Consider the following 23,954-nt stretch of genomic DNA (forward strand, 5'->3'; position numbering starts at 1 on the left):
GAGAGGGTAAGTGACTTGCCTAGGGTCTTACAGCTAGGAAATGATGGAGCTCTCACACAACTTTCATCTTCTTCTTCCGTGGTTTTGCTTTACATGGACCCATGTTGTTATAGTGGTTTTGGTCCTGCCCAGGAAGTAAGGGATTGGGGGTGGCAAAAACTTTCTAAAGGAACCCCAGCTCAGGAATGGATGGATGGGAGTCACTACCTGGGGGAATGATGGCAGTGGCTGTAGAGGTTGCTGACTTTGTGTTTTTCCTTTCTTTCCTCTTTCCTCTCTAGTCTGTGGCAAGCGCTACAAGAACCGACCAGGACTCAGCTACCACTACGCTCACACTCACCTGGCCAGCGAGGAGGGGGATGAAGCTCAAGACCAGGAGACCCGGTCCCCACCGAACCACAGAAATGAGAACCACAGACGTGAGTTTCCAGTTTGGGGTTGGGGCAGTCATGAGGTGGGTGGGCGGGGCCGTGGAGCATTCCTTTAATTACCCGTGGCATCTTCTGGTAATGACCGTTGGTTGGTCTCAATCTCCTGTGGTGGGTTGGCTCTTTCAACCCAGCCTCAGCTGTCCTTGTGGGGTCAGCTGAGTCGGAGGCTGAGGGTGACTGGGCTGGGGTGGCACAGCAAGCTCTGCTGTCTAAGGAAGGAAGGTGAGTGTTCAGGCAGAAGGGAAATGTCCTTCCCTGGCCACTGTCAGATGCCAGAGCTGCTCCTCCTTTCCTCGGCTCCAGATGATCCCTTCACAGCTGCTGACCCGAGCATATCCCTCGGCTATGTCAGTTCATACAGATACTCCAGATGTCTCCTTGGCCACCAAGAGATGTAGAAGATTCTTGATTTATTGTCTTGCCTGTTATAGGGTCTACAATTTTGGCATAGGGCTCTCCTGCCTTAGAAATGCTGCCTGGAGCCTCCATGCTCTTTGCCGGAGCACTCAATCAGCAAACATGATCTGGGTGTACTTGATATTTGGGATGTTGGGCTCGAAGACCCCAAGTGATCCCTAAGATTTGTTTTTTCGTTTTTATTCTTTCTTTCCTCAACATGCAGTTATGATTTAGGAAGTCAAAAAGGGCTTAGCATTCACCTTTGACTTCCCTCTTCAGCATTCCTTCTGGGATGAGATAATGGAACCTTGAGGACTTACTTCATGATGTGGGCATTCTAAGGTCATTAGGTAAATAACTGTGGACATGCCATGTGTTTTCTATTTTTTCTTTCATAAGATTGGCTGACAGGCGGTCTTAAAGTGAATAATTCAGTGTAATTAAAGGCATCAGACAGACCTTTAAAAATATTCAGACTCTAGGATTTGAGAGTGATTCCTCTATATTTCAGTCAATTGATGTTGATTGGCTGCCTTCACCAAATATTTGAAATAATTAACACAATCCTTGGCCAAGACCTTTCTTTGGATTCGTGTGGGTTTTTACCTAACCACCACCTCACCCTTCCCTTGTCACGTTGCCTTCTGTGTCATTATGCTCAGGCTGCCATAACAAAGTACAACAGAGTGGATGGCTTAAAGGACACAGATTTATTTTCTTACAGTTCTGGAGGCTGAAGTCCCAGATCAATGTGCTGGCAGGGTTGGGTTTTCCTGGGCCTCTCTCCTTGGCTTGTGGATGGCTGCCTTCCTGTTGCCTCCTCACATGGCTATCGCTCCGTGCATGTGCACCTGCTGTCTCTGTGTGTCCATATTTCCTGTGCTTATAAAGACACCAGTCAGATTGGATTAGGGCCCTCCTAACAGTTTCATTTGAGCTTTTCTTCTTTTTTTTTTCTTCTTCTTTTTTAATTCTTCATCCACTGAGCCAAACTAGCTAGGGCCTCAGCAACTTTTTAAAATATATATATATTTTATTGATTTTTTTACAGAGAGGAAGGGAGAGGGATAGATAGTGAGAAACATCGATGAAAGAGAAACATCGATCAGCTGCCTCCTGCACACTCCCTACTGGGTATGTGCCCTCAGCCAAGGTACATGCCCTTGACCGGAATCGAACCTGGGACCCTTCAGTCCGCAGGCTGACACTCTATCCACTGAGCCAAACCGTTTAGGGCTGAGTTTTTCTTCTTGAATCACCTCTTTACTGGCCCTACCTCCAAATATAATCACTTCCTGAGGTATTGGCTTCAATATATGAACTGTGGGGGACAGAGATCGTCCCCTAAAACCTTTCATTCTTACTAACTTTCAGGGTTCCAGACTTCTGTGTTTTCTTACCTAGTGTTGTCGTATGGACAGAGCTGGGAAAGCAGGGCAGGAGGGCCTGAGGAGCTGCAGTGCCAAAGTCTGTCTTCCCTTTGGGGTGAGGTTTCCTTGGGCCAGTCAGCCTTGCCTTTCAGAAAGGAAAATATTTGCATTTCCATGTCTCTCCTCTTGTCCCTTCTCTCATCTGAGTGGCCAAGGTGTAGCTATGGTCTTCTATCAGGAGGAGGCTGAGAGTGACTTTGATTGGGTTGCTGTTGGGAAAGCATTTCTTGGCCACGGTTGCTCTCTCTAAAGTTTTTATTAGGTTGCCATTATTTCTCACTCCTCCAGCGCTGGCTTATCTCCTTGACATCTCCTCTCAAAGGCCAGGCATTTGTTCCTGTGTGTAGGTGCTCTCCTCACACTAAGGGTCTGGAATATTTCTGTCTCTTTTTTGTGTGCACAGTGATGGCCACAGAGGGGGAAGGCTCTGATGGCCCCTCAGGTACACTGCAGGCCCTTAGCTCTTCTTGTTGACTTCGGAGATGGGCCCTTGCATAGTTTTCTCTGTCCCCCAGGATTTCCTCACACACTCTACGGGGTCAGTGTCTCCTGCTTCCTCAAGTCCTCACCTTGAGGCCAGATGGCTTTGCTCGGCGAGGAAGCTGTGTCTTCCCTCCTTCCTTCCTTCCTTCCAGATGGAGACACTTCCTAACAGATCTCATCCCGAGCTTGTTCTCCTCTCCCTGTGGGTCTGTTAGTGAGCACACTCGCTCCAGCCCCTCTGAACCTTTCTCTTCCTTCCCTCCTTGCGGATGGAATTGGGTTCTTCAAAAGGACCATCTGGCCCTAGCTGGCTTGGCTCAGTGGATAGAGCGTCGGCCTGCAGACTGAAGGGTTGCAGGTTTGATTCCGGTCAAGGGCACATGCCTGGGTTGCAGGCTCGATCCCTAGTAGGGGGCGTGCAGGAGGCAGCCGATCAATGATTCTCCCTCATCATTGATGTTTCTATCTCTTTCTCCCTCTCCCTTCCTCTCTGAAATCAATAAAAATATATTTTTTTTTAAAAAAAGGATCATCTGACTACCCAAGGATTTGAAACTGCAGAGAAAGGAATAACTCTACCTGGCCTCCTCTCACAAGGAAGGTTCCAGAAGCCTCACAAACACCTTTTTCATGACATCTCTCAGTGCCCCCTTTGTGATTAACCTCAATTTGGCTACTGGGGAGGGTGGGGCAGAAAGGCCTTCAATGTCCATAGAAGCCGTCCTTTTCCTCTTCCCCCATTTCCCTGGATTAATCTGAGAGACAGCAGTTTTCCCCAGATTCTCTGCACCACACAGGCCACCCATCAGCGTGAATGTGTGTTCGGTTTCCTCCGCATTCCCCTGGCGAGTGGCCCCCAACCATTTTCTCGGGAGCACTAATTGCCGGCATCCTTAATACCCAGTCATTAGCTGCTCCCACTGCTTGTGGTGGGGGCGGGCTCCCATCCGTCCTGCCCCTAAATGCCACTGGGGCTGTGTGGTGAATCGAATGTGACAGCTCTGCAGCATCCTAAGGTCTCAGCTCTGTGATCCTCCCTTGGCAGGGCTGTGGAGTGGGGGAGGGAGCAGGGGAGCTTAATCCTCGAGGCTAATCTGCAGTCCCTCAGGAACCGGCCTGGACGCTGGACGCCAGTGTGGTGGGAATGCTGACTTTTCCCTCTTCAGCTGTAGCCTGACCCGAGCTGCTCGTGAGCACAGGCCTCTCGGAAAAACAGCCCTACAGACGCAGGCGTTTCCAGGGCCCTGGGCAGCGGCGTTTGCACCACCTGCAGCAGAGAGGCCTTTTGACTTTGGTCCTCCTGCTGCCCCTCGCTGCATCTCCCCCAGTGTGTCTCCAGCAGAGCCCATGGCTCATCCCCGCGCCTGCTGCTGCTGAAAGGGCAGAGTGGAGCTGGCATTGACCTTCCCCCAGCCACGCTGCCCTGTGCTGCCAGCTCAGCATTGACTGCCATTCCTCCCGTCCTCCTGCCCCCTCCCAGCTGATGCTCTGTCCTTTGTTCCTCTCCTAGTCTCATTTTCTCCTGAGCACACGCTTCTCGTCCTCCTGTAGGCTTGTCCCCTTTCCTCTGTGCCCTGGCCTGTCTGCCTCAACTCCGGCCACCCCAGGGCTGCTAGGAGCTCCAACGCTCCCCCGGGGAGCGAGTGCTTTTCTGATGGGGTCTTCCCCGCCTGAGCTGCTGCCCTTCTCTCCCTGTGGGAGGCTGGATTCTTCTTTCTTCCTCCATTTCTCTTACTACCTTCATCTTTCTATAAATGAAATCACTGTGTGTGTGTGTGTGTGTGTGTGTGTGTAAGGGAGGGAGTGCTTGGGCGGGTAGGATTCTGAGGGGTGTCTCTCAGAAGCATTCTGTTGTGACTCTTTTAATGCCACTTTGGTAGACAGCCCAGGAGGGGCCAAGGTAGCAGAAAGAGCGCTAGATTAGAACTCCAAACTCCTTTGGCACAGGCTTACAAGGTCAAAACTCTCCCTGAATTTCTTTTTACCTTCTCTGTGCAATGGGAATCTGTTACAGACAATGTTTTTAAGGTATCTTGGGGTGCGTGTGAGCATTTATGAGGTCCTAAACCTGGATGGAAAAGCTATGTGAATAAATTCAGTCTAACCCACTCATCTGTGCGTCCATCCATCCATCCATCTACCCATCCATCCATCCGTTGGTTTAGTAGCCATGCACTGAGTGCTGCCTTGTTCCCTGTCCTTGAGCAGCTCCCAGTCTTGCGTGGGCACGTGTACTAGGACACACGCAGGGTGGGTGAGGGAGCAAAGGCTCTGAGGCACACACAGTACACGTCCACTCCATTGGGCTGGTGTGCTCTCAGGGCAGCAGCAGCACCTGGGACTTGTTGGAAATGCAGATTCTTGGCTCCAGCAGACCTCCTGAAACAGATTCTGAGGGTGGGGACCAGCAACCCGTGTTTCAAGAAGCCCTTCAGGGCATTCTGGTGCCACTAAAGGTTGAGCACCACCGCATTAGGGGATTTGCAGAGGCTTCACTAAGGAGGTGACATTCACGGTAGCCCTTGAGGAATGAGGAAGAAGTATTCAGGAGATGGAGGTAACTGCATGTACAAAGGCAGGGAGGTATGAAGTAGCATGGCATATCAGACCATTGGGAATAGTTGGCTCTGACGGCATTGAAAGGATGGTAGACATGTTGGCAGAGGCCACAGCTGGAAGTGTCTTCTGTGTGTGGTCGTCATCTTGTAGGAAATGGAGAGCGACAGTAGCAATTACTAGAGGACAAGAACCAATAATTTATAAGGAAATCTGTCTGGCGTAGTATTAATTGTTAAATGGTATATCTCTTTTATTTCATAGTGTAAATTAGTATAAAATGCTCTCTATAACATACTTGGAACTCCTAAGAGGAACATGTTTTTTAAAATATGGGTCTGTAAAATTTATTTCAAGCCTATTTTAAAGTCCATGGAGTGGAAGTCGGGTTGTCCTAGGTCTCAGGAGGTCTTAGTCTTCCCTACACATAGTCTTGCCGGGCACATAGGCTTTCCCTATCTATCCGTCAGGAGAAGGAAAGGCCCCATTGTCAGGTACCTTTGAAGCAAGCTGTACTTTGTAGAACTGACGGAGCAGAGTCCGAGTTGATGAAGGGTAATGGATGATTAGATGATCTGAAAATTAGTCTGATAATGGGAAAATTATCTAAAATAAGCATATGATGTCATTGCCACAGTGATAGGAGAGATATAACAGATGTTGTCTTCTGACTTCTCTGTCCTCTACTGCATGGCCCTAGGGCAACAAGAAAATCTGACACAAGCTTAGAAATGTTGGGCCTGAAAGATGCCAGAAAAGCCATAAATAAACGGACACAGCCCACTACTTACCCAGCCTCCGTGCAGGGAAATCAGGCTTTGTTACAGGGGGCAGAAGGGAAATTCAGACATGGGACTCTGTCTGGGAAAGTGAGCTGCTTCTTGCTTCCTGAAGAGCAAGTTTGGAAACAGGTGTTTTTTAGGTACATTATTTCATCCTTATTTAAGCAAGTAGCTTAGCTTACAGATTGCAAAGCGAAGAAGAACCCAGGGGTTGCTTTGGCCTTGAGAGTAGACTTGGAGTTCATTTCCTAGTCCTGTGGATCATCCACACCCAGTGGCCGAGAGAATGGCATTGGAATTGGCCAGGCCAGGGTGGGTCTCGTAACTGCTACTCTGGTCAGTTAGTTACACGTCTCTGCGTTTTTGTTGCCTCATTCATAAAGCCGCAAGCATAATCACTGGACCTCATGGGGTTTCTGCGAGTCTTCAGTGGGGTGGTGTGGGCGTTTGGCACCAGGCCTGCACGCTGTGAATGCTGATATCCCATCTCTGTGCCATTTGGACCAACAGAGCATGTCTGTGACCACAGATGGCTGATCTGAGTCAGGGCCCATCTGCGACTGTGCGATACTGTGGTGCTAACTGCCTGTGGGGGTCTCATGGCATCAGGCGTAAATATCAGAACCTGACCTGGCCCTGGCATATCCTTTGCTAAATTTCAGGTATGGGACACCAATCCTTCTACACAGGCTGCACATGTGCATTTATTGAGAACTTACAGTGCATGTGCCCACTTGTAGGGCTTAGTGAAATTGGGCCTCCAAAAAGGCATCACATGTGGCTCAGCCTTAGGAGACCTTCTGGTTTAATTGGGAAATAAGATGGATGCTGGAAACCCAGAGAGAGGAAGCTGTGGGGCAGAATCTAGCCAAGTGTGGTATTTATCATCCTGTGTCCCCAGGATCAGGCATGCACCCGCCACCTGCCTTTCTGTGAGTCTCTCATATTTTTGGCTTACTCACCTAGAATGTTCAGGATTGAAGAGTTCCATGTCCCAAGAAACGACGACATCAGTACTTGCCGACATTCCTTGAATGTGTCAGACACTGAGCGAAGAGCGCCACATTTATGTCATTCATTCCTCACAACAAATGAGGTGGGCGCTATATCCCCTAGAAGACATACCAAGATGCACAGAGACTGAGTATGTGCCTGTGCATGGATGGGAATTCTCTAGTCACCTGTCACTTCTTTTCCTGCCTTATCAGAGATAAAATTATTTCCCATCTAGGAGAGGAAAGAGGCAAAGAAATTGTGGAACACCTACTAGGCACCAGGCAATTTACATGTATCATCTCGCGTAATGTTACAAGTCCGTGAGACACATGTTATTGCTCTCATTTTGCGAGTAGAAAACGGAGGCTCAGAAAGGGTGAGTAATTTGTCTCAGGTAACATGAATAGCAAGATGGGAAGCTGAAATGTGAATGTGCTTGAGGTGGGCACCGTTCAGTTACGTCAGCACGTTGGGGCCACATGTGATGGATCCCAGTCTTAGTCCGCGATCTTTGTCATGGTCCTGCTGATTGCTCCTAATTTTCACCTTTAGGCCAATTGTCAAATGAATCATATTGCCTGGTGACTTTTCAAGAGAAATTAATGTTTTAATGAGCAGTATCTTAGTTGGCTCAGGCTTCCATGCCAAAGTAGATGGGGCGGCTTAAACAACAGGACTTTATTTCTCACAGTTCTGGTGACTGGAAGTCCCAGATAAAGGTGTCAGCAGGGTTGGTGTCTGTGAGAACTCTCTCCTTGGGGTGGTTTTCTTATGTCCTCACAAGGCCTTTCCTGGGTTCATGTGGGTGGAGAGAGAGAAACAAGCTCTCTGGTGTCTCTTCTTTTAAGGGCACGAGATCCCGCCATGAGGGCCCCATCCTCAGGACCCACCTAACCCTAATCGCCTCCCAAATTCCCCATCTCCAGTACCATCCCATTGGGGTTAGGTCTCCAACGTATGCATTTTGGGGGAGACACTATTTAGCCCACAGGTAAATTTAGTCTCCAGAAGTAATTTGAGCTGTGTGAGGTGCTATATGGACCTCATCCCCTTATTACAAATTCTACTTGAGACATTAGTTTATAAAGGCGTTTTACTTTTAAAAAATCACACATTACTCCGTTCAACAATTTTGAAGATTTGTCCTTGGCTCTTTGTTTTCTTTCACCACCCATCCACCCAGGTCAGCTCCCCTCCAAAATATACCCCAGATCTCTCCCTTTCTTCATCTCCTAGCCACACTGGCTCCTTCTTGGATCATTGCATCTTCTTTATTGGTTTCTCAGCCTCTCTTCTTACCTCTTATAGTCTATTCTCCTCTTATAGTCTATTTTATTTCAAAGTATAAAATAGATTATGCCATTCCCTGCTCTCAATACTTTTATCACACTTGGATACAACTCAAACTCCTCACCTTAAGGCCTGCATTTTTTGCTTCTCAAAGTGTGGTCAGCAGCACCAACATCACCTGGGACCCTGGTGATTATCTTGTCCAGGTTTGCCCAGGCCTTCTCAGTTTGATACCGGAAATCCTGTGCCCTGGGAACCCCTCAGTGCCACCCAAATGCAGACAGTTGACTACCTTGCAGGGAAGCTTCATAAGAAATGTGGAATCTAGGGACCTATCCCTAGATTTTAATCATAATCTGAATTTTAATGAGACCCCTCACATTTAAGAAGCCCTGGTCTCCAAGGCCTGCCAGCCACTCTGATTTGACTTCCCTCAAGTGTGTGGTTGCGTGTGCTCGGGGTAGGGCAGTACCAAGTGGGCCAGCTAACAGCCATACTACCTGGGTTCAGAGCCAACATAGCCACTTACTGACATGTGACCACAGACAAGCTACTTAGCTTCCTTGTGCCTCAAGTGCCACCTATGTAAACCAGAACATTAATGTGTCTATCTCATAGGGTTATGTGGTGATTAGATATTCATTCAGATAAAGCACAGCATGAACAGAAAATACGTGTGATGCAGTGTGTGTGTCTCACATGTTGTGTAGAACCATGGTTCTCGAGCTTGCGCACAATAATATCCCTTGGAGTGTTCATTAAAACACAGACTGCTGGGTCCCACCCCAGAGTTTTGCTACACCAGTAGGTCTGCGGTGGAGCCCTCGAATTTGCATTTTTAATAAGTTCCCAGGTGAACCGTTGCCTTAGAGAAATCCAGCTTTTGAAGACTGGTTTTCAATCTATTTCCTTATAATTATTTTCTTTTGGATGCACTGGGTCAGGTAACTGGCCAGGAATCAGGCTGCACTGTTAAATCTAACGGCTAGTCTTGGTTTCCATTCTTTCCTAACGTTCCATTCTACCTGGGCAAATGTCTCCATAGCTCCCAATACCTGCTGCCTGGCTTACTTTCTGGGTGTGTCCCCATCTGGGCCCTGCTCCCTGACTGGGCTTTCCCTCAGCTCTGGTGCCTGGATTCTGTCCTAATTTTGAGGTCTAAAACTTGAAGCTCATCCTTTTCCTTTTTCTGAATACTGTTTTTCAGTCTGAAGGACCCAGAAAATGCTGGTTCATTGTGGACCGATGGGGTTGACATACCTGTGTCCCATGGAGGTGGTGGTGAGGAAGGGTGCAGAGGGGCTGGGGTGGGCAAGGTAGGAAGGAGGCTTCCTAAATTCTAATAACACAATAATATCCTGACAACCTAAATGGATAAAGCTTAGCTGACTCTAAAGCAGCAGGATCAAGATGCCCTGTAGTTCTCTAGGGGAATGACACTTCATTCAGAGCCCTGTTGACATAGCTGCTCTCAAATGAAACCATTTTCCCCTCAACTGACTCATTTGGTGACAATAACATTTGCTGCACCAGGGCATGGACTGACCCACATGACCTTCTACTAGAAAATTAAAACATCTCCTGTGCTTTTCCTAATCAGCACTGAGAAGAGTAATCAGTTTTGCTTGGTCTTTTTCTCCCTTTTCTGAAGCATCAGTGACAGACCTGGTGTTGCTGGCCCAAGAATGGAGCACAAAGGACATTACTTACGGGTCATTTCTGGCCCCGGACTGTGATGTGGTATCCAAACTTCTGGCCAGTTGTAACTCTAACCAAATGCATCTGTCAAGATGGAGACCTCAGTGTGAGAATACATGTTTTCTGTTTCTATAGCATAGTGTTTAGGAGTAAATATTCTCAAGGCCCGTGTCTAACAGTATGAGTTTTGTATTTCATAAAGATGGAAGAAATGAAGGTAGATGCAAAGAAGAGTGGGATGGCTGATACCACATTTTAAAACACAAAAGCACACAGTAAAACATGGCCTGTTTTCTCATTGGCTGGTGCAGGGCTCCTGGCAAGAGACTGAACATAGGACTCAAGGGGCTCTGGGGCCAACTGAGTCTGGGGGTTCTTAATGCCTTCCATCTGGTTTTCTAAGAAATACCTAAGGGAGAGGATTCCTGCAGGAGAGCAGGCCTGCTGTCGGCTTCCCCTCCTCCTCCTCCTCCTTCTAAATATATTTTTATTGATTTCAGAGAGGAAAGGATATATATAAATATAAAAATATAAAAATATAAATATATAAAATATAAATATATGAATATTAATATATATATATATATATATATATATATATATATATATATATCTCAATGATGAGAGAGAATCATTGATCCGCTGCCTCTTGCACGTCTTCCACTGGGGACTGAGCCCGCAACCTGGGCATGTGCCCTGACTGGGAATCTAACCATGACCCTGTTCATTGGTCAATGTTCAACCACTGAACCATGCCGGCCGGGCCCCATTGGCTTCTTCACTGCAGCTTTAGTCCCCCATTACTCCTGTTCCTCACTCTTTCTGTCCCTGCCATGAACGGGACTGACACTGGCAGTGCCTTAGCATGGTCACTCAGAACTTGGGGGATACTTTGCATCCACTCAGTTTCTGGTTTTTGACTTTTCTTTGCCTGGCAGATCCTCCCCCCACCCAAAGCCTCTGCCAAGATTTGTCTATTCTTTCATTAAGTATTTATTGTCAACTCCGTGTCAATCACTGCGCAGGTGCTGGGGATTTAGAGATGAAAGGCACTGTGCCTGCCCTCAGGGAGCTCACGGCAAATAGGGAAGAGACACCTACACAAGCATGAAGCGGCATGAAAGACTGAGCTCCTCTGGGTTTGGAAAACTTTGTTTTTCTGTCTCTTCTTTCACCCTATTTAATACTCAAACGATGGGCCTAAAAGGGACACGAAGATGCCATCTAGCTTATTCTCTCGCCTCTGAGTAGGCGTGCACTCAAAGAACTGAGTCTGGGGAAGCCTTTCCAGGTTCCAAGGCCTCTTCGGAGACGCCTGCTCCTCTGACCACGCCTTTGTGTCACTGCCCTCGTCTAGTAGCTTGTTCTCCATCCAGCTCCTTCTTTCTTATGCTGTCCTTGGTAATTCGGAGTGTGGCGACTTAGCTCCTTCCATTAAAACAGCCCTGGGCCTTCCCTTCTCTAGCGGCGCCTGGAATCGTTCTGCACCAGCAGCCCCTCCTAACCCTTGTCCTACGTTCTCATTGTGGTCAGCGTCAGGCAGCAAAATGGCCGGTGAGGAAGGCAGTTCTCTGTCCTGTGGTGAGTGGAGCCTGGTGTCCATTTTCCCACCAGGCTCCGGAGTCCCTGCCTTCCTTATTCCGGGAGGAAGGCAGCCTTTGTCTTCCTCCAGGAGCCCAGGGCAGGGCCCAAGTTGCTACTACGCGTCCAGGAAGAACCAGCCTGAGTGGGGTCCCAACATTTTTATTCTTTGGATCTGTGGGATTTATTTTTTCATCTCTTCTAGGGAAGCAATGAAAAAAGGTGCCAGGCCTTGGAGATAATTTATATGAGTAAACACGCAAGGCGTAGGGTGAGCAAGAGCATGAGAATTAAGGCCATTTATCCAGGCTCTGAGGCTTTGTTTGCCCTCTGGTCCAGCCTTTCTCACAGTCTTTATCTCACCACATTAACCCTCTTCTCGCTGTTCTCCTCACGGGCCCAGCACACATCTCTGCACAGCTGCCTTCTGGGCTCCAGTCTTTGCTGCCTCCCCCTCCCCCGCCCTCGTCCCTCATTAAAGGCTGGGTAGAAGGTAGCTGATGTGGCCGTGGCCTCCAGCTGAGGCCTGCTCGCTGATTCTGAAGGGAAGGCACGTTGCCTTACACCCCCTCTCTTCCCTCTCCCTGTCTCCAAAGCTTCCTCCTCCAGCCTGGCCTGTCTGTGTGGCCAGCCTGGGGCTGCCTTTCCCTCTTTTCCTGCCCCCTTTCTTTACTCCGTCCTGTGAAGCTGCGCTCTGCACAGCCAAGTGCACCAGGCGAGGATGCTTTACACTTGAGAGATGAAGTAATAACAGGTGGCAAGACCAGAGGCTGCAGGAGCCCAGGATTCCAGTTGCCATGGAAACATGTCAGACCTATGGAGGGATGGGAACTGTCAGCCGTGGAGGGTGGTGGGGGGACAGGAGAGGCACATTTCCTGGAGGGCTCTCCTCACTGCCCCCCCGGTTCCCCACGGGCTGTGCACTCCAACTAGCAGGCCCCTGGAGACCACCGCTGGACTGGGGCCGGGGCTGGGTCAGGGCTGGGTGGTGGGCACCGAGCACGGCCATGTGTTTGTACACACCAGGCCCTGGCAGGCGGTCCTGAGCGTCTGCTCAGGATGTGAAGTCACGCTTTTGTGGATGTGCCCTGGAGCAGCCTAAGCTGGCTGGCTTCCTGTTTCCCTAGGACACTTGGGACAGAGTTCAGGTCTTGGAAGAGCCGGATGAGGGGCTGTTGCTGATGCCAGACTGTCCCTGCCGCCCATTCCTTCATGTGTGGCAGGCATATCGCAGCAGAGATCAGACGGAACTGGAGAAAGGCAGCCCTGTTTGGGTGGTAGTTCTATGGAATAGTTGGGGTTGTGATTGCCATAGACACAGCCTGATTGAGGTAGAAAATCCCATCGTGTGCATTTTCCAGAACGACTGCGTAACCCTTCCTGAGTGTGGTGGTGGGACAGTTCGGGGCTTGGCTGTTCTTTCTCTTGGTTTGATTTATATGAATGCTCCCTCCACCTTCTAGGCCTCCCAACCCCCCTCAGGAACTTTGTTCTTGATTTCTATTCTTTTCTTTCATTGAGATTTTTGGAGTTATCTGCCCAGATAAATTCCTAAACTCTTCAGGCTCACTTTATTTTCTCAGCAGCTTCCTTGTATCTCTCATATGATCTCAGCCCGTGAACATTAATCAACAGAAAACCAAGTCCATCATTGCGGGCGCTGCCACCGAGATACCACTCGGGCCTTTGCCCTCACTGTCATCATATTCTATAAAGCGGGACTCAATTTCCCATAAGCAGGGGCAGAATCTCTATTTAAATCCCACTTGCAAGGTCTGGGCAAGCTTCCTATTTATAGTAAAATCCTTTTTCTAATGATCTCAGATACAGTACCAGGAAATTGCTCACCCTGGGTCAGGCCATAGGCCAACAGAGCCGTGGTGTGAGCTTTAGTTTAAAAAAATCCCTCCCCGGGCCCCTGGGCTCTCCAGAGAAGTGTCTCTTCTGCAGAGCATATGACAGTAAGCAGGTCACCGGGATGGATCCCTGTGAGAGGGACATTAAGTTTCAGTTCAAAGGGAATTTCCGCTTTTACCAGGCCAACCTCAACTTTTATTGCTTTGGGATTCCTAAATAATGGGTTAGGTGAATGAAGAGATTTCTGAAGTCCATGAAGAGATTTCTGAAATATTTTATATGCAAATGTTGGTCAGAAAGTGTTTGCCCCTGGAATTCCCAGGAGGCAGATTATAGGCCGAGAGTCTCTGGGGACACAGACAACCTGGAGGTGAACCCCGGAGCCAGCCCTTAATCTTTGGACTTCAGTTACCTCATCTGTCAAATAATCCCTACTTCACAATTTTTTTTTTTTTGTGTGTGTGTGTGTGTGTGAGAATCAATGAAATACCATATGTAAAGCATCCAGTGTAAGATCCATCACAGTTTTGTTGTATAATTGCTGCTTTTTCTTCTCGAAAAGCCGTTGAACAAGAGGGAGGCTGAGTGGGCAGATGCAACCTGGTGTCCCCTTCTCAAGAGACAATGAAGCGTAGTCTTACAAACTTTTCTAGGATGTCTGCATGTAAGATGGTGCTTCACCTACCATAGTAGGGGCACAGTGTTATTCTTGCTGCAACCCAGGGCTCTCAGCTACCGCTCCTGTATTCTCTGGGAGTTAGAGATGACTGACCCATCTCTCTGGACATGGACCAGCTCTGCTCTGAGGATGAGGGAAATAAACCAGGCAGTGAATGACATTCAGCACAACAGATAACTCTGCCCCAGAGAAAGCCAGCCCAGTGCTCTGTCCCTGCTGGGAAGTCCCAGGGGTGGTATCACTGTGCTGACTGCTTGCATCTCTGCCGTTCTCTTCTGAGCCCTTCATCCCACACGTTGTTAACCATTTCCTGTGCACAGGCCCGTAGGTGTTCCAAAGATGTGTTTGACGTGGTTCCTGACCTGAAGGAGTCGATCATTTAATAGGGGAGACGAGGCAGGTGTTGCATAAGCAAGAGAAGCAACCTCAGAAGTGTCAGCAGAGTGCCCGCCCCAAAGCCTGGTTGGGGAATTGGGAGAGCTCCATGGGAGAACTCTCACCCCGAAACCGATCCTAAATACCAAAACGTGTATGAGAACCAGGTGCGAAGGCTATCTATGAGTGTACGCCATTTTACCAAGGTGGAAGAAAGCTTTGAGCTTACTGTCATGAGAAGACAGTAGGAACTGAAGCAGAAAGGATTTTGCTGGAAATGAAGTGTAACCATTCAGTATTCCTTCCTATCCTGGGTCATTGCTCTACTAAAATACAGCCCCTCCCTCCCCCACTTCTAGCATGTCACAGCTGCGTACACCAGGGCCTACACAGATTGTAGCACCTCTTCATCCCTGGGCCTGGCACTTTCTGTGGCCAATAACCGACACCAAAATATGTGGGAACCCTGTTCTGACTCAGTCTCCTTAGAAATTTCTCTTCATCAGATGAACTAAATTCTGTTCCTTTGGTCTTTTTATATAGGATCAATTTCTCCATCATTGTCTTCTTGGCTCTACTAGATCATTTCTGAATTTTTTATTTCTTGCCGTATTGGAGTTCCTGATTTAATGGTCTGGGTGTTCTACCAATGGTCTGCTGGTGGTAAAAACTGTAAAGGATTATCTGGGAGTTCTTATACTCTATATTCTACTTCCTTCTCCTCATAACTCACAAGTGATACAGTGGGTTGGGGACAACCAGCTTCTTTGGTTGCTTAAAAGATTTTGTGAAAGGGCAGAAAAAAATCTGACATAATAAGAGGTCCCTAAGAGAACAGGAGAGAGACAAATGGTGAGATAGGGCCTCCTGAGAGTTTTTGTGAAATGATACATGTGAGATTTTTTTTTATTGATTTTTATGTGGGAAGCTACCTAAGTTGTAACTGGCATCTCCACATTTTATATCTAGTTCATACCAATCCTGAAAGTTAACTTTTGTTTACAAGAGAGTTCCAGAAATGGTTAAGATGGCAATTGAGAGAGAAGGAAGAAAGGGACTTCCTTCTGGATTTGGGCAATGAAAATGTTATAGGCAGATGTACTGGTTTTTGGCGATTTGCAAAATGATTCTCTGTGACATGCAGATGCCTTTGAGATACAGAGACTGATGACAGGGTGTGGCGGGCTCCTCTGTGCCCCTAAACAGCCAACACTTTTCTTGCAGAGACTTGTCTGCCTCCCTGAAGATGAAAATCAATGACTTAGAAACTGATTAAACAATCCAAATAGCAACTGATAAATGGATTAACCCCCTCTAATGTGATTCTGCAAGCTTTTGTCTTCTGCCTTTCCCAGGTAAGTTTTTCTGTTCCTGGAGGCAAAGCAGAGGCATGGAGGAAGCAAAGGCCAGAGGGAATCACATTAAAGTGGGTGAATCCGTTTATCACCTACTGTCTGGATAGTATTTCTGCTCACATATCTGCTTCCTTTTACAGCTTCGTACCCTACGGGACCCTGATTAATGTTAGCCAGTGAATAATGAAAGATAGCAGACATGGGTATCGCGAGGAGGAAGATGCCCCCGTGGTTTAGGCTAATCCCATAAATGGAGAGAAGTTTCTTTCTACTCACAAACAGGGAGTGTTAATGTGACAAAGAAATGTCCACAATAGGGCCAGAGAAACAGAGGAAAATGGGGGAGTTTCTCCCCAGGCAGAGAACCTGTGCAAGGCTTTACGCCAGGCAGTAGAAACAGAGCGCTCTCAGTGCTCCAGGACAGGCGCTGTTCTCATAAGGGCTTGTTTTAAGACAATGTTCCAAGATTTTCTCTGTCTGTATAGGACTTTCATCATGGGTGGCTTAGGAGGATCTTAAGCCTCAAGGCACACTCACTAACTCGCTTTTCAGTCCGTCTCTGGCCTGAGGCTCAGCTAAGTGTCCAGTTTGATTCTAGGCACTTGGGGTCTGCTGATTATCTAGTCCTGGGTGCTTTCCATGACCAGCGAGTCTGGACTGTAGGGAGATACCGCTGAGCAAGAGTGAACACCTGTGTACCTGCCAAGATGCTCATCAAAGTCCCCAAGAGCATCTTCAGTGTCCTTTCTGGAGATGAATGCTGCTTTGTTTTCCTTTGCAGGGATGGTAGGACTGTCTCCTAAACGAAAGCACCTTTCCGAAGGGCAGGGCCTAAGCATCGACCATTCTCCCTCTCTCTCTCTTCTCTCATTCTCATTCTCACTCCCTCCCTCCCTCCCTCCCTCCCTCCCTCCCTCCCTCCCTCATCACACCACTGTTTATGGCTGCCATCTGCTGTTTGGGGCCTTGGCCCTGAGAGCTGCTTGTTCAGGGATGAGAGCAGTTCACTTGACCAGCAGGCCTGGATGCTGTGCCCATCCAGGGATGCAATCAGAGGAACAGGCTTGTTTCTTGTAAAATGCAGAGCTGGGAAATATTACAACAATCAAAGTAAACTGCGTGGCTTGCAAAACATTGATACTATTTTTCAAACATGTTTTTATTGATTTTAGAGTGAGAGGAAGGGAGAGAGAGAAACACTGATGTGAGAGAGAGAGACACACACACATCAATCGATTGCCTCCTGAATGCACCCCCTGACTGGGGAGCAAACCCGAAACTTAGGCACGTGCCCTGACCAGGAATAGAACTGGGGATCTTTCGGTGCATGGGATGACATTCCACCAACTGAGCCACACTGGCCAGGGCAACACTGGTACTATTAACAACTTAGTCATAACAAAACCTCAGATTTTAACTTCATCTTTTTTTCTGGAGCAGATTTTGCCAGACTGTGGGAGAAGAGGGGGCAGTGGAAACTCATCTCCGTCTAAAATTCAATTAAAAAAATGTTTCTACAGCCCAGAAAGGACCGGATGGGACAGTCATTCCTAATAACTACTGTGACTTCTGCTTGGGAGGCTCCAACCTGAACAAGAAGAGTGGGCGGCCTGAAGAGCTGGTGTCCTGTGCAGACTGCGGACGCTCTGGTGAGTGTGGCCCCTCCTGCACCTGTGCCCGTAGACCCGCAGCTGTTCCCCCCACGCCTCTGCCGTCTGCCATGGGGTGGAGGGTGGGGCGGGGAAGTTGGTGGTGGTGATGATTTCAAGTACAGAGGAGTTTTCAGGTCATTGGATATTTTTCTACTTTGAATCTCAAGAAATCATGCCTCGGGAGCCAGGGAAAAGGGAAGGGAGAAATTCTGGTCTTGTGTTTGGCCTTTTCATGAAGTGGATATTCCTTTGTGTGTGTTGTTGTGAGATATGTGGGGACACCTGGAGACAGCACTTCCTTGTATCGGGTGCTGTACATGTAGCACAAAGCTGCGTTTGTTCTGCGGAAGTGCCTGGGCGCACTGGAAGGTACGGAAACATGAATATTGGGGCGGCAGCTACGTTTTGAGTTGTGGGAGTCAGAGACCCCTGCGCTGCTCGGTAGTAGCATCAATATCGCATCCATTGGCCGCTCATCCATTTTCTCATGTGGAACCAAAAAAGAGACCCTGATAGAGGAAGGAGACAAAAGGGCAGTGTTCTTAGGGCTAATCTGAAGTTGGCTTGGCCTGTTTTGAAATTTTCATTTTTAACCTCTCCAAAGACTAAAATAAAAAAAGACTTGGATCCTGTTCTTTCATCCCTAACATGAATTCAGGTTTTCAAGTTTTGCTCAAGCTGTTGATTGTTTTTTAATTCTAACCAAACCGTTACCTTTGGCTGGTTGTGGTTGGTTGTTCTACCAATCTTTCATAGATTTTTATGTCATAACTAGGCCAACGAGAGATTTCAGACTCGTATTTAGTCTCCTCAACTGTGGACTCTTGTAGGTGAGATGCAGTTCAGGTGGACACTGGATCCAGCAGCGAGGCGCCCTGCTCCTTCCACACGCTTCCCCGTGTCCTTTCTCCTCCTACTTCCGAGAATAGGGCCGAGGTGACCACACCTGGGTGTACTGGAGCAACTCCGTTCTTCCTTTGCTTGGTCCACAACTTTAGTCTCTCTCTTTTTTTTTTTCCTTTGGCTTTTGGGTTGTTTAGATTCAAGACTGACTTGAGAAGTAATTTAAAAAGGAGTGGTTTCCATTGCGTGCAACTCTCAACATTTAACACTTAAGGACCCTGACCGGGTGGCCCACTGCAATCCTGTCAGTTCACTTACTTTGAAAACATGATACCTAAAGCTGAACCTTTTACTCTCCTGGTGCCAGTTTAGGAAAGAGGGCTTGTGTGATAGTGGACTCTGGGTTTTAGATATTTAAAAAGAAAATGAAACAAATGAGATTCAATTCAGTATTTTTAAAATGAACGGCCGTCAGAAGCAAGGTCACTGGGTGTGATGCTCTAGGCAGAAGGCTATGGGCCGCGGGGGCCGTGCTAGAGAGGGCAGCTTCCGGATCCTCATTACAAGCTGCTTCCTTCCCTTCCTTCCCTATAAGAGATGAGGTACTTGAATCTGATTCATGGGGGACCAGACGTGGGTAGTTGATTTTTTTTCCCTATCCAAACCCTTTTTCTTCACAGCCTTTTACTCAGCTTTTTCTTCCCAGGATCTGTCTGCTGTGTGACTCAGGGGACCATTTTATACCAGCCTAGGTGTTCTCATTGCATTTGCCAAGGATTAATTTTGGTGACTAATTTAGTCCAGGTCTGCCTCTGATTTTCCTGAAACGGTTGATACCTTGGGAATAAACAGGTGGCATTAACCCATGGGATGTGCTTGTTAAGATAGGGGGCAGATACTTCTCCAGGGCCTCCTGGAGTTTTTCCAAGGAAGAGTGTGGAGCTTGGAAGAGCTCTCGTTCCCTCCCAGTCCATCCCACTTCCTGTTTCCAGGGGAGAAAATGAGATTCCCGATCCTGGCACCGTAACTGGCCTATCATGACCTTATTTGGGGGTAATCCTGGGGTCCATTTAGAATGTAAACAGTTTAAACCTGAGTTGTACAAATTTCAGGAAATAACTCCTATTTTTTCACTCTCTTAGTGCTCTGAGTTAGATTTGACAACTCTGGACTTTCTGGGGTAACGAAGACCTGGGCGTGTGTCGTGGCTGGAGTGTGTGTGCGTGTGCACATGCATGTGCATGGGTGCACACACATGTATGTGGGTGCAGATCACAATAATGTCCTCCAGTGGTTAAAGAAAACGAGAGACTCTTATTACCTACCACATGTCGGACTTTTCAGCTTCTTTTTGCTTTCAGTGCAAATGAGCCACATGGTGTAAGGGCAGAATTGAACGGGTACTGAAAGAGTGGGATTAGACACAGGTAAAAACAAAAATAAAGCAGATGGAGGCTTAACCGCCTGGAACGGGTTATCTGACAGTAATACCTTTGCAGAGCTGCCTGTCAAAGTGAAGGACACACATTGTGCAAGAAACACCCATGGAAAACACCAAAGAAACACCAGCCGGGCTAACACCCACCAAGTCAACTCATTGTCTGGGGTGGGGCTGAGTGAGTGTGTGTGTGTGTGTGTGTGTGTGTGTGTGCACACGCATGTGCGTGCATACAGAAGAGAAAAAAAATCTCGTGAGGAATCTTTCACTCACGTTCAGAGCTGTGGACGTACATGTTATGGTAGAGATGATGCCTTTTCAGGGAGGGAGGAATCCTTTTTCCTGGAAATGTTGGCTTTGTCCTTTTACCCCAAATCCCTGTCACCAGGTGATGCACCCAGTTAATCTCTTTTGGTGCAAATGGTTTATGATCTTGCTATGAAGCATAATGTTGTAATAATATAATAAGAATATTAATAATGCTGTCTGTTGCTTAACCCATGTGCTGATATATTCATCATACATGTCAGCTCATTTGGGAAGAGAAGGCAGGAAGGAGAAGGAGGCAGCGGCCGCAGCACGCACCACGGAGGACTTATTCGGTTCCACATCAGAAAGTGACACCTCAACTTTCCACGGCTTTGATGAGGACGATTTGGAAGAGCCTCACTCCTGCCGAGGACGCCGCAGTGGCCGGGGCTCGCCCACAGCAGACAAAAAGGGCAGTTGCTAAACCCATGAATGGACTCTCTGGGCAATTAGCCATCACCCTCTGACTTGGTCATTGTTCTGGTTCTGACACATTTTTTTAAAAAAATGAAAGACAACCTTAGATTTTTCCCTTCATCCTTGCTTTTTCCTCTTGCCTTCCACCCATCCCTTCCCCCTTGCCCTCGATTTTGAGTATGTACAGCAGAAGCACAAACTACTGAAACAAAACAGAACAAAAGAGCAAACTAGTCCTTCAGAGAGATGGCCTCGTGATGTGCTGTTTATTTTCCAGAGCAACGAGAAGTTAGGCGACTGTCTCTCGGGGGAGGGGATCTTTTTGATATGAGCAGAGTTGATTTCTTCAGTGTTCCTATTTATTGGCAAAATGAGGCGAGGCGGAATATTGGGTTTGGAAACAAAGAACCAATTACATTAAATAAATTATTATTTATATATTCTAACTATTATTAGAAACTGACTTTTTTTTTGAGAGAGAGAGAATGAAGGAAAATCAAAGAAATTGAAGTAATACCCTGTTTAGAAGGAAGCCACTGGGGGAGGATTGATCCAAGGAGACCCGGGCAGGAGGATTTCCTCGGTGGGAGATGATTGCACTTTGTACCCCACGGAGTGTCTGGCTCCCCTTGGCAGACCCCTCCCCATTTCTCATCCCTGACCTTTCCGGCTTCCTCCCTGCTTGCGAGAAAATGTCAGCAGTTGCTGAGAAGTGCGGGCTGCTGTGTGCCTCCCTCCGGCACCTGGGTCCCCCCCAGCAGCGTCTGCTGGGCTCCTCCATCAGCGGAGCCGCTGTTCGGTGGTTGCTGGTTTTTCCCTCACTTTCCTCCTGGTGAAGAGCGATTTCCAAATGCAGGAACGGAACGTAAGCAGAAAGTCATGGACTCAGCAACCTGAGCTGCGCGTGTGGAAGGAAGAACGCTACCTGAAGTACATTTCCCTGCCCCTGCATCCCTCTTTACAAACTTAGAAATTCCCGTTGGATGATCGAGTCCTCCCGTATCCTATTTTTTATAGTGCCCTCCAGGCACTTTGTTTTATGTTTCCAATAGCATCTCCTGAAATAAACCAAAGCCACACTTGCTCAAGGCCCCTGGGGCGATGGAGAAGACCACCCACCTTGTTGGCAGTCCCAAGAGTGAACAGCTGTGCGGGCCTAGTCAAAGGTATGTCTTGGCTGACCTGTCTTACATGAGGGTGAACCATCATAGTTGTTTTTCCCCCCTTACTTTCTTCTTCCCTCCCCATCCCCACCTACCTTGTCTTTTGTGGGGGTTTTTTTTTTGTTGGGGGGGGGGTTGGACCCCCTTCTTAGTGTGAGAGTGACTCCCGGGTAGCCTTCCCCTCTGCCGTGTCTGTGCATGTACCCCCACAGGGGCCTGGCCCTAGTGTGAGGACTGAGCTTGCTTCGGGCTCCGTGTGGAGAATGGGGGCTTCTGGCTTCTGGCTCAACTCTAAGAGAAAATGCCTGGGGACATGCCTAGCTAATTGCCTCCCTTGGCCACACCTGGAGGGGGTGTCCAGGGAACTGGTCTGGGAGTGGGCTGCTGTACTTGGCAGGAACGAGGGGGCCTGGCCATAGGGGGACTGCATGTTGAGGTTGGCATTTCTTGCTCCAGGTACCAATTTAACAGCCAAGGGGATGCATCCAAATGAAAGCAGGTCTATGATTAGGCACAACACTCACCTGAGCTGATCTGAAGATTCTGAACTCCCACTAAGTGCGGTCAAGTTCTTTGGCTTCCATGAGAGCACGGGTCCAGAGACATGGGTTCTGCCATTTGGCTTGGGTTGGACGAGGAGAGAGGCCACCCAGGCTCTTAAGTGTCTGGGAAGATCCGCTTTGACAGTCCATCCTTTGCAGACCCTCGGTGAATTAGACATCTCGTTAAAATAGCAAACCAACCAGACAAAAGCAAGGACCAAGCAAAGAAACCCACAGGTGGGCCCTTTGTGCTGCTCTGGTACCTGAAACAGGCAGGGCTTTTGCTCCGCTCCTGCTTCAGATATGTATGTGCTCGCCTGGGCGTCTGTTCTCATTGTGAGAGAACGAAAGTAACAGCCTCATCCAGTTTGGGGATGTCCTGCCTAATCTGTATGTGGTCCCGTTCCTAGGGAATATGGCATAAACCCCCAACAGCTAATATTCCTGCATGTGCACGTGTGAAAAGCCAATATAGTTGGTTCCAGTTGGTTTCTGCTAAGGGAATACAATCTGCTCTTGCTGTCACTCTCCACCTCTTCATCTGTTCTATTACTTTGAGTCAGATATTGGATTCATGGCATTATGACTTCCTCTCACTGATGAACTGTGAGCTCCCATGTTAATAAAAGCATGTCTGACCAATGGATACTGTCATTTGAAATCTGTCTAGTTGTTTGTAGTCCTGAAATTCTTAATGACAACCTACCTTTGAACCTGAAAAAAAAATCCAATCCACATAATTAAAACAGGTTATGAAAACCCACCTAATTTCAGAGTCTAGCTTGGAGTTCTGAAGGGAACGAAGAATGAAGAATTGTTTAAACAAGGCAAACCCCCATGGGAAGATTTATTGGAGGATGGCTAGCGCTGATCTGTCTTATGTTTACTACTATAACTTGATTTTCCTTTTCTTCTGTTGAGGAGAGTGGATATCCCCATCTCTCTCAGTTGGTGTAGCCAATGCGAGCGTGGTGCTATATCTTAGCATTGCCTGAACACCTTGTCTCACCTTACTCACTGTATACAGACTCGGAATTTACATCCTTAAAAAAAAAAAAAGAATGAAAAAAAGAACTGGGAGGTACTTTAAAGATGATCAAGTTCAAATCTTTCCTTTTTAGTTGAAAAAGATCAACTCAGAGAGGTTAAATGAGTGAAGTGAGAGAGCAGGATGGACACTGATTTGGAGGCAGATGTGTTAAGGTGAAAGAAGGAAACTCAGGGGGGTTATAGGAGGAGGAAGCTGGATGTCCTGAGTTTCCAACCACCTTGATGGTTGATGTATCTTTCCCACCCTTTCTCTACGTAACAATGGCCAACATTTATGTGCCAGACATTGTTCTGAGTCCATTCCCTGGAATAGTTTATTTACTCCCCATGACTACCCTATGAGGTAGGTGTTTATGTCATTCCCAGTTTATAAATGGGAAAACAGGCTCAGTAATAAGGTTAAGAGATGTACCTAAGGCCTCACAGCTGATACGGAGTCAGGTTTGATCCCTGGCCACCTGGCCCCAGGACCTCCTGTACTCTTATATTATGGTTCTGTGTGCCCTTGCAGGTTCCTACATATGGAATATAGGAAAATAATACAATATTCCTATGTGTAACCTGATTATATAAATATTAGTTCATTATTAAAGAGAGACATGGAAATTACTTACATGAGGAAGATTTC

The 23,954-nt window shown here is 47.7% G+C and overlaps 1 protein-coding gene across 1 annotated transcript in view; it reads left to right on the forward strand.

Annotated features, from left to right (window-relative positions):
- Positions 1-20,655, forward strand: part of DPF3 (double PHD fingers 3) — a 210,156-nt gene extending 189,501 nt beyond the window's left edge. Inside the window, exons 7-9 of the mRNA XM_081100517.1 lie at positions 282-419; positions 17,433-17,561; positions 20,376-20,655. Of these exons, the coding sequence (XP_080956643.1) occupies positions 282-419; positions 17,433-17,561; positions 20,376-20,578 (470 nt within the window). The 3' untranslated portion in view covers positions 20,579-20,655. The remainder of the gene's footprint in view (positions 1-281; positions 420-17,432; positions 17,562-20,375) is intronic.
- Positions 20,656-23,954: the final 3,299 nt, after the last annotated feature.

Source organism: Myotis nattereri (assembly GCF_964212035.1).
Source record: "Myotis nattereri genome assembly, chromosome: 1".
In the NCBI taxonomy this organism is placed as follows: Eukaryota; Metazoa; Chordata; class Mammalia; order Chiroptera; family Vespertilionidae; genus Myotis; species Myotis nattereri.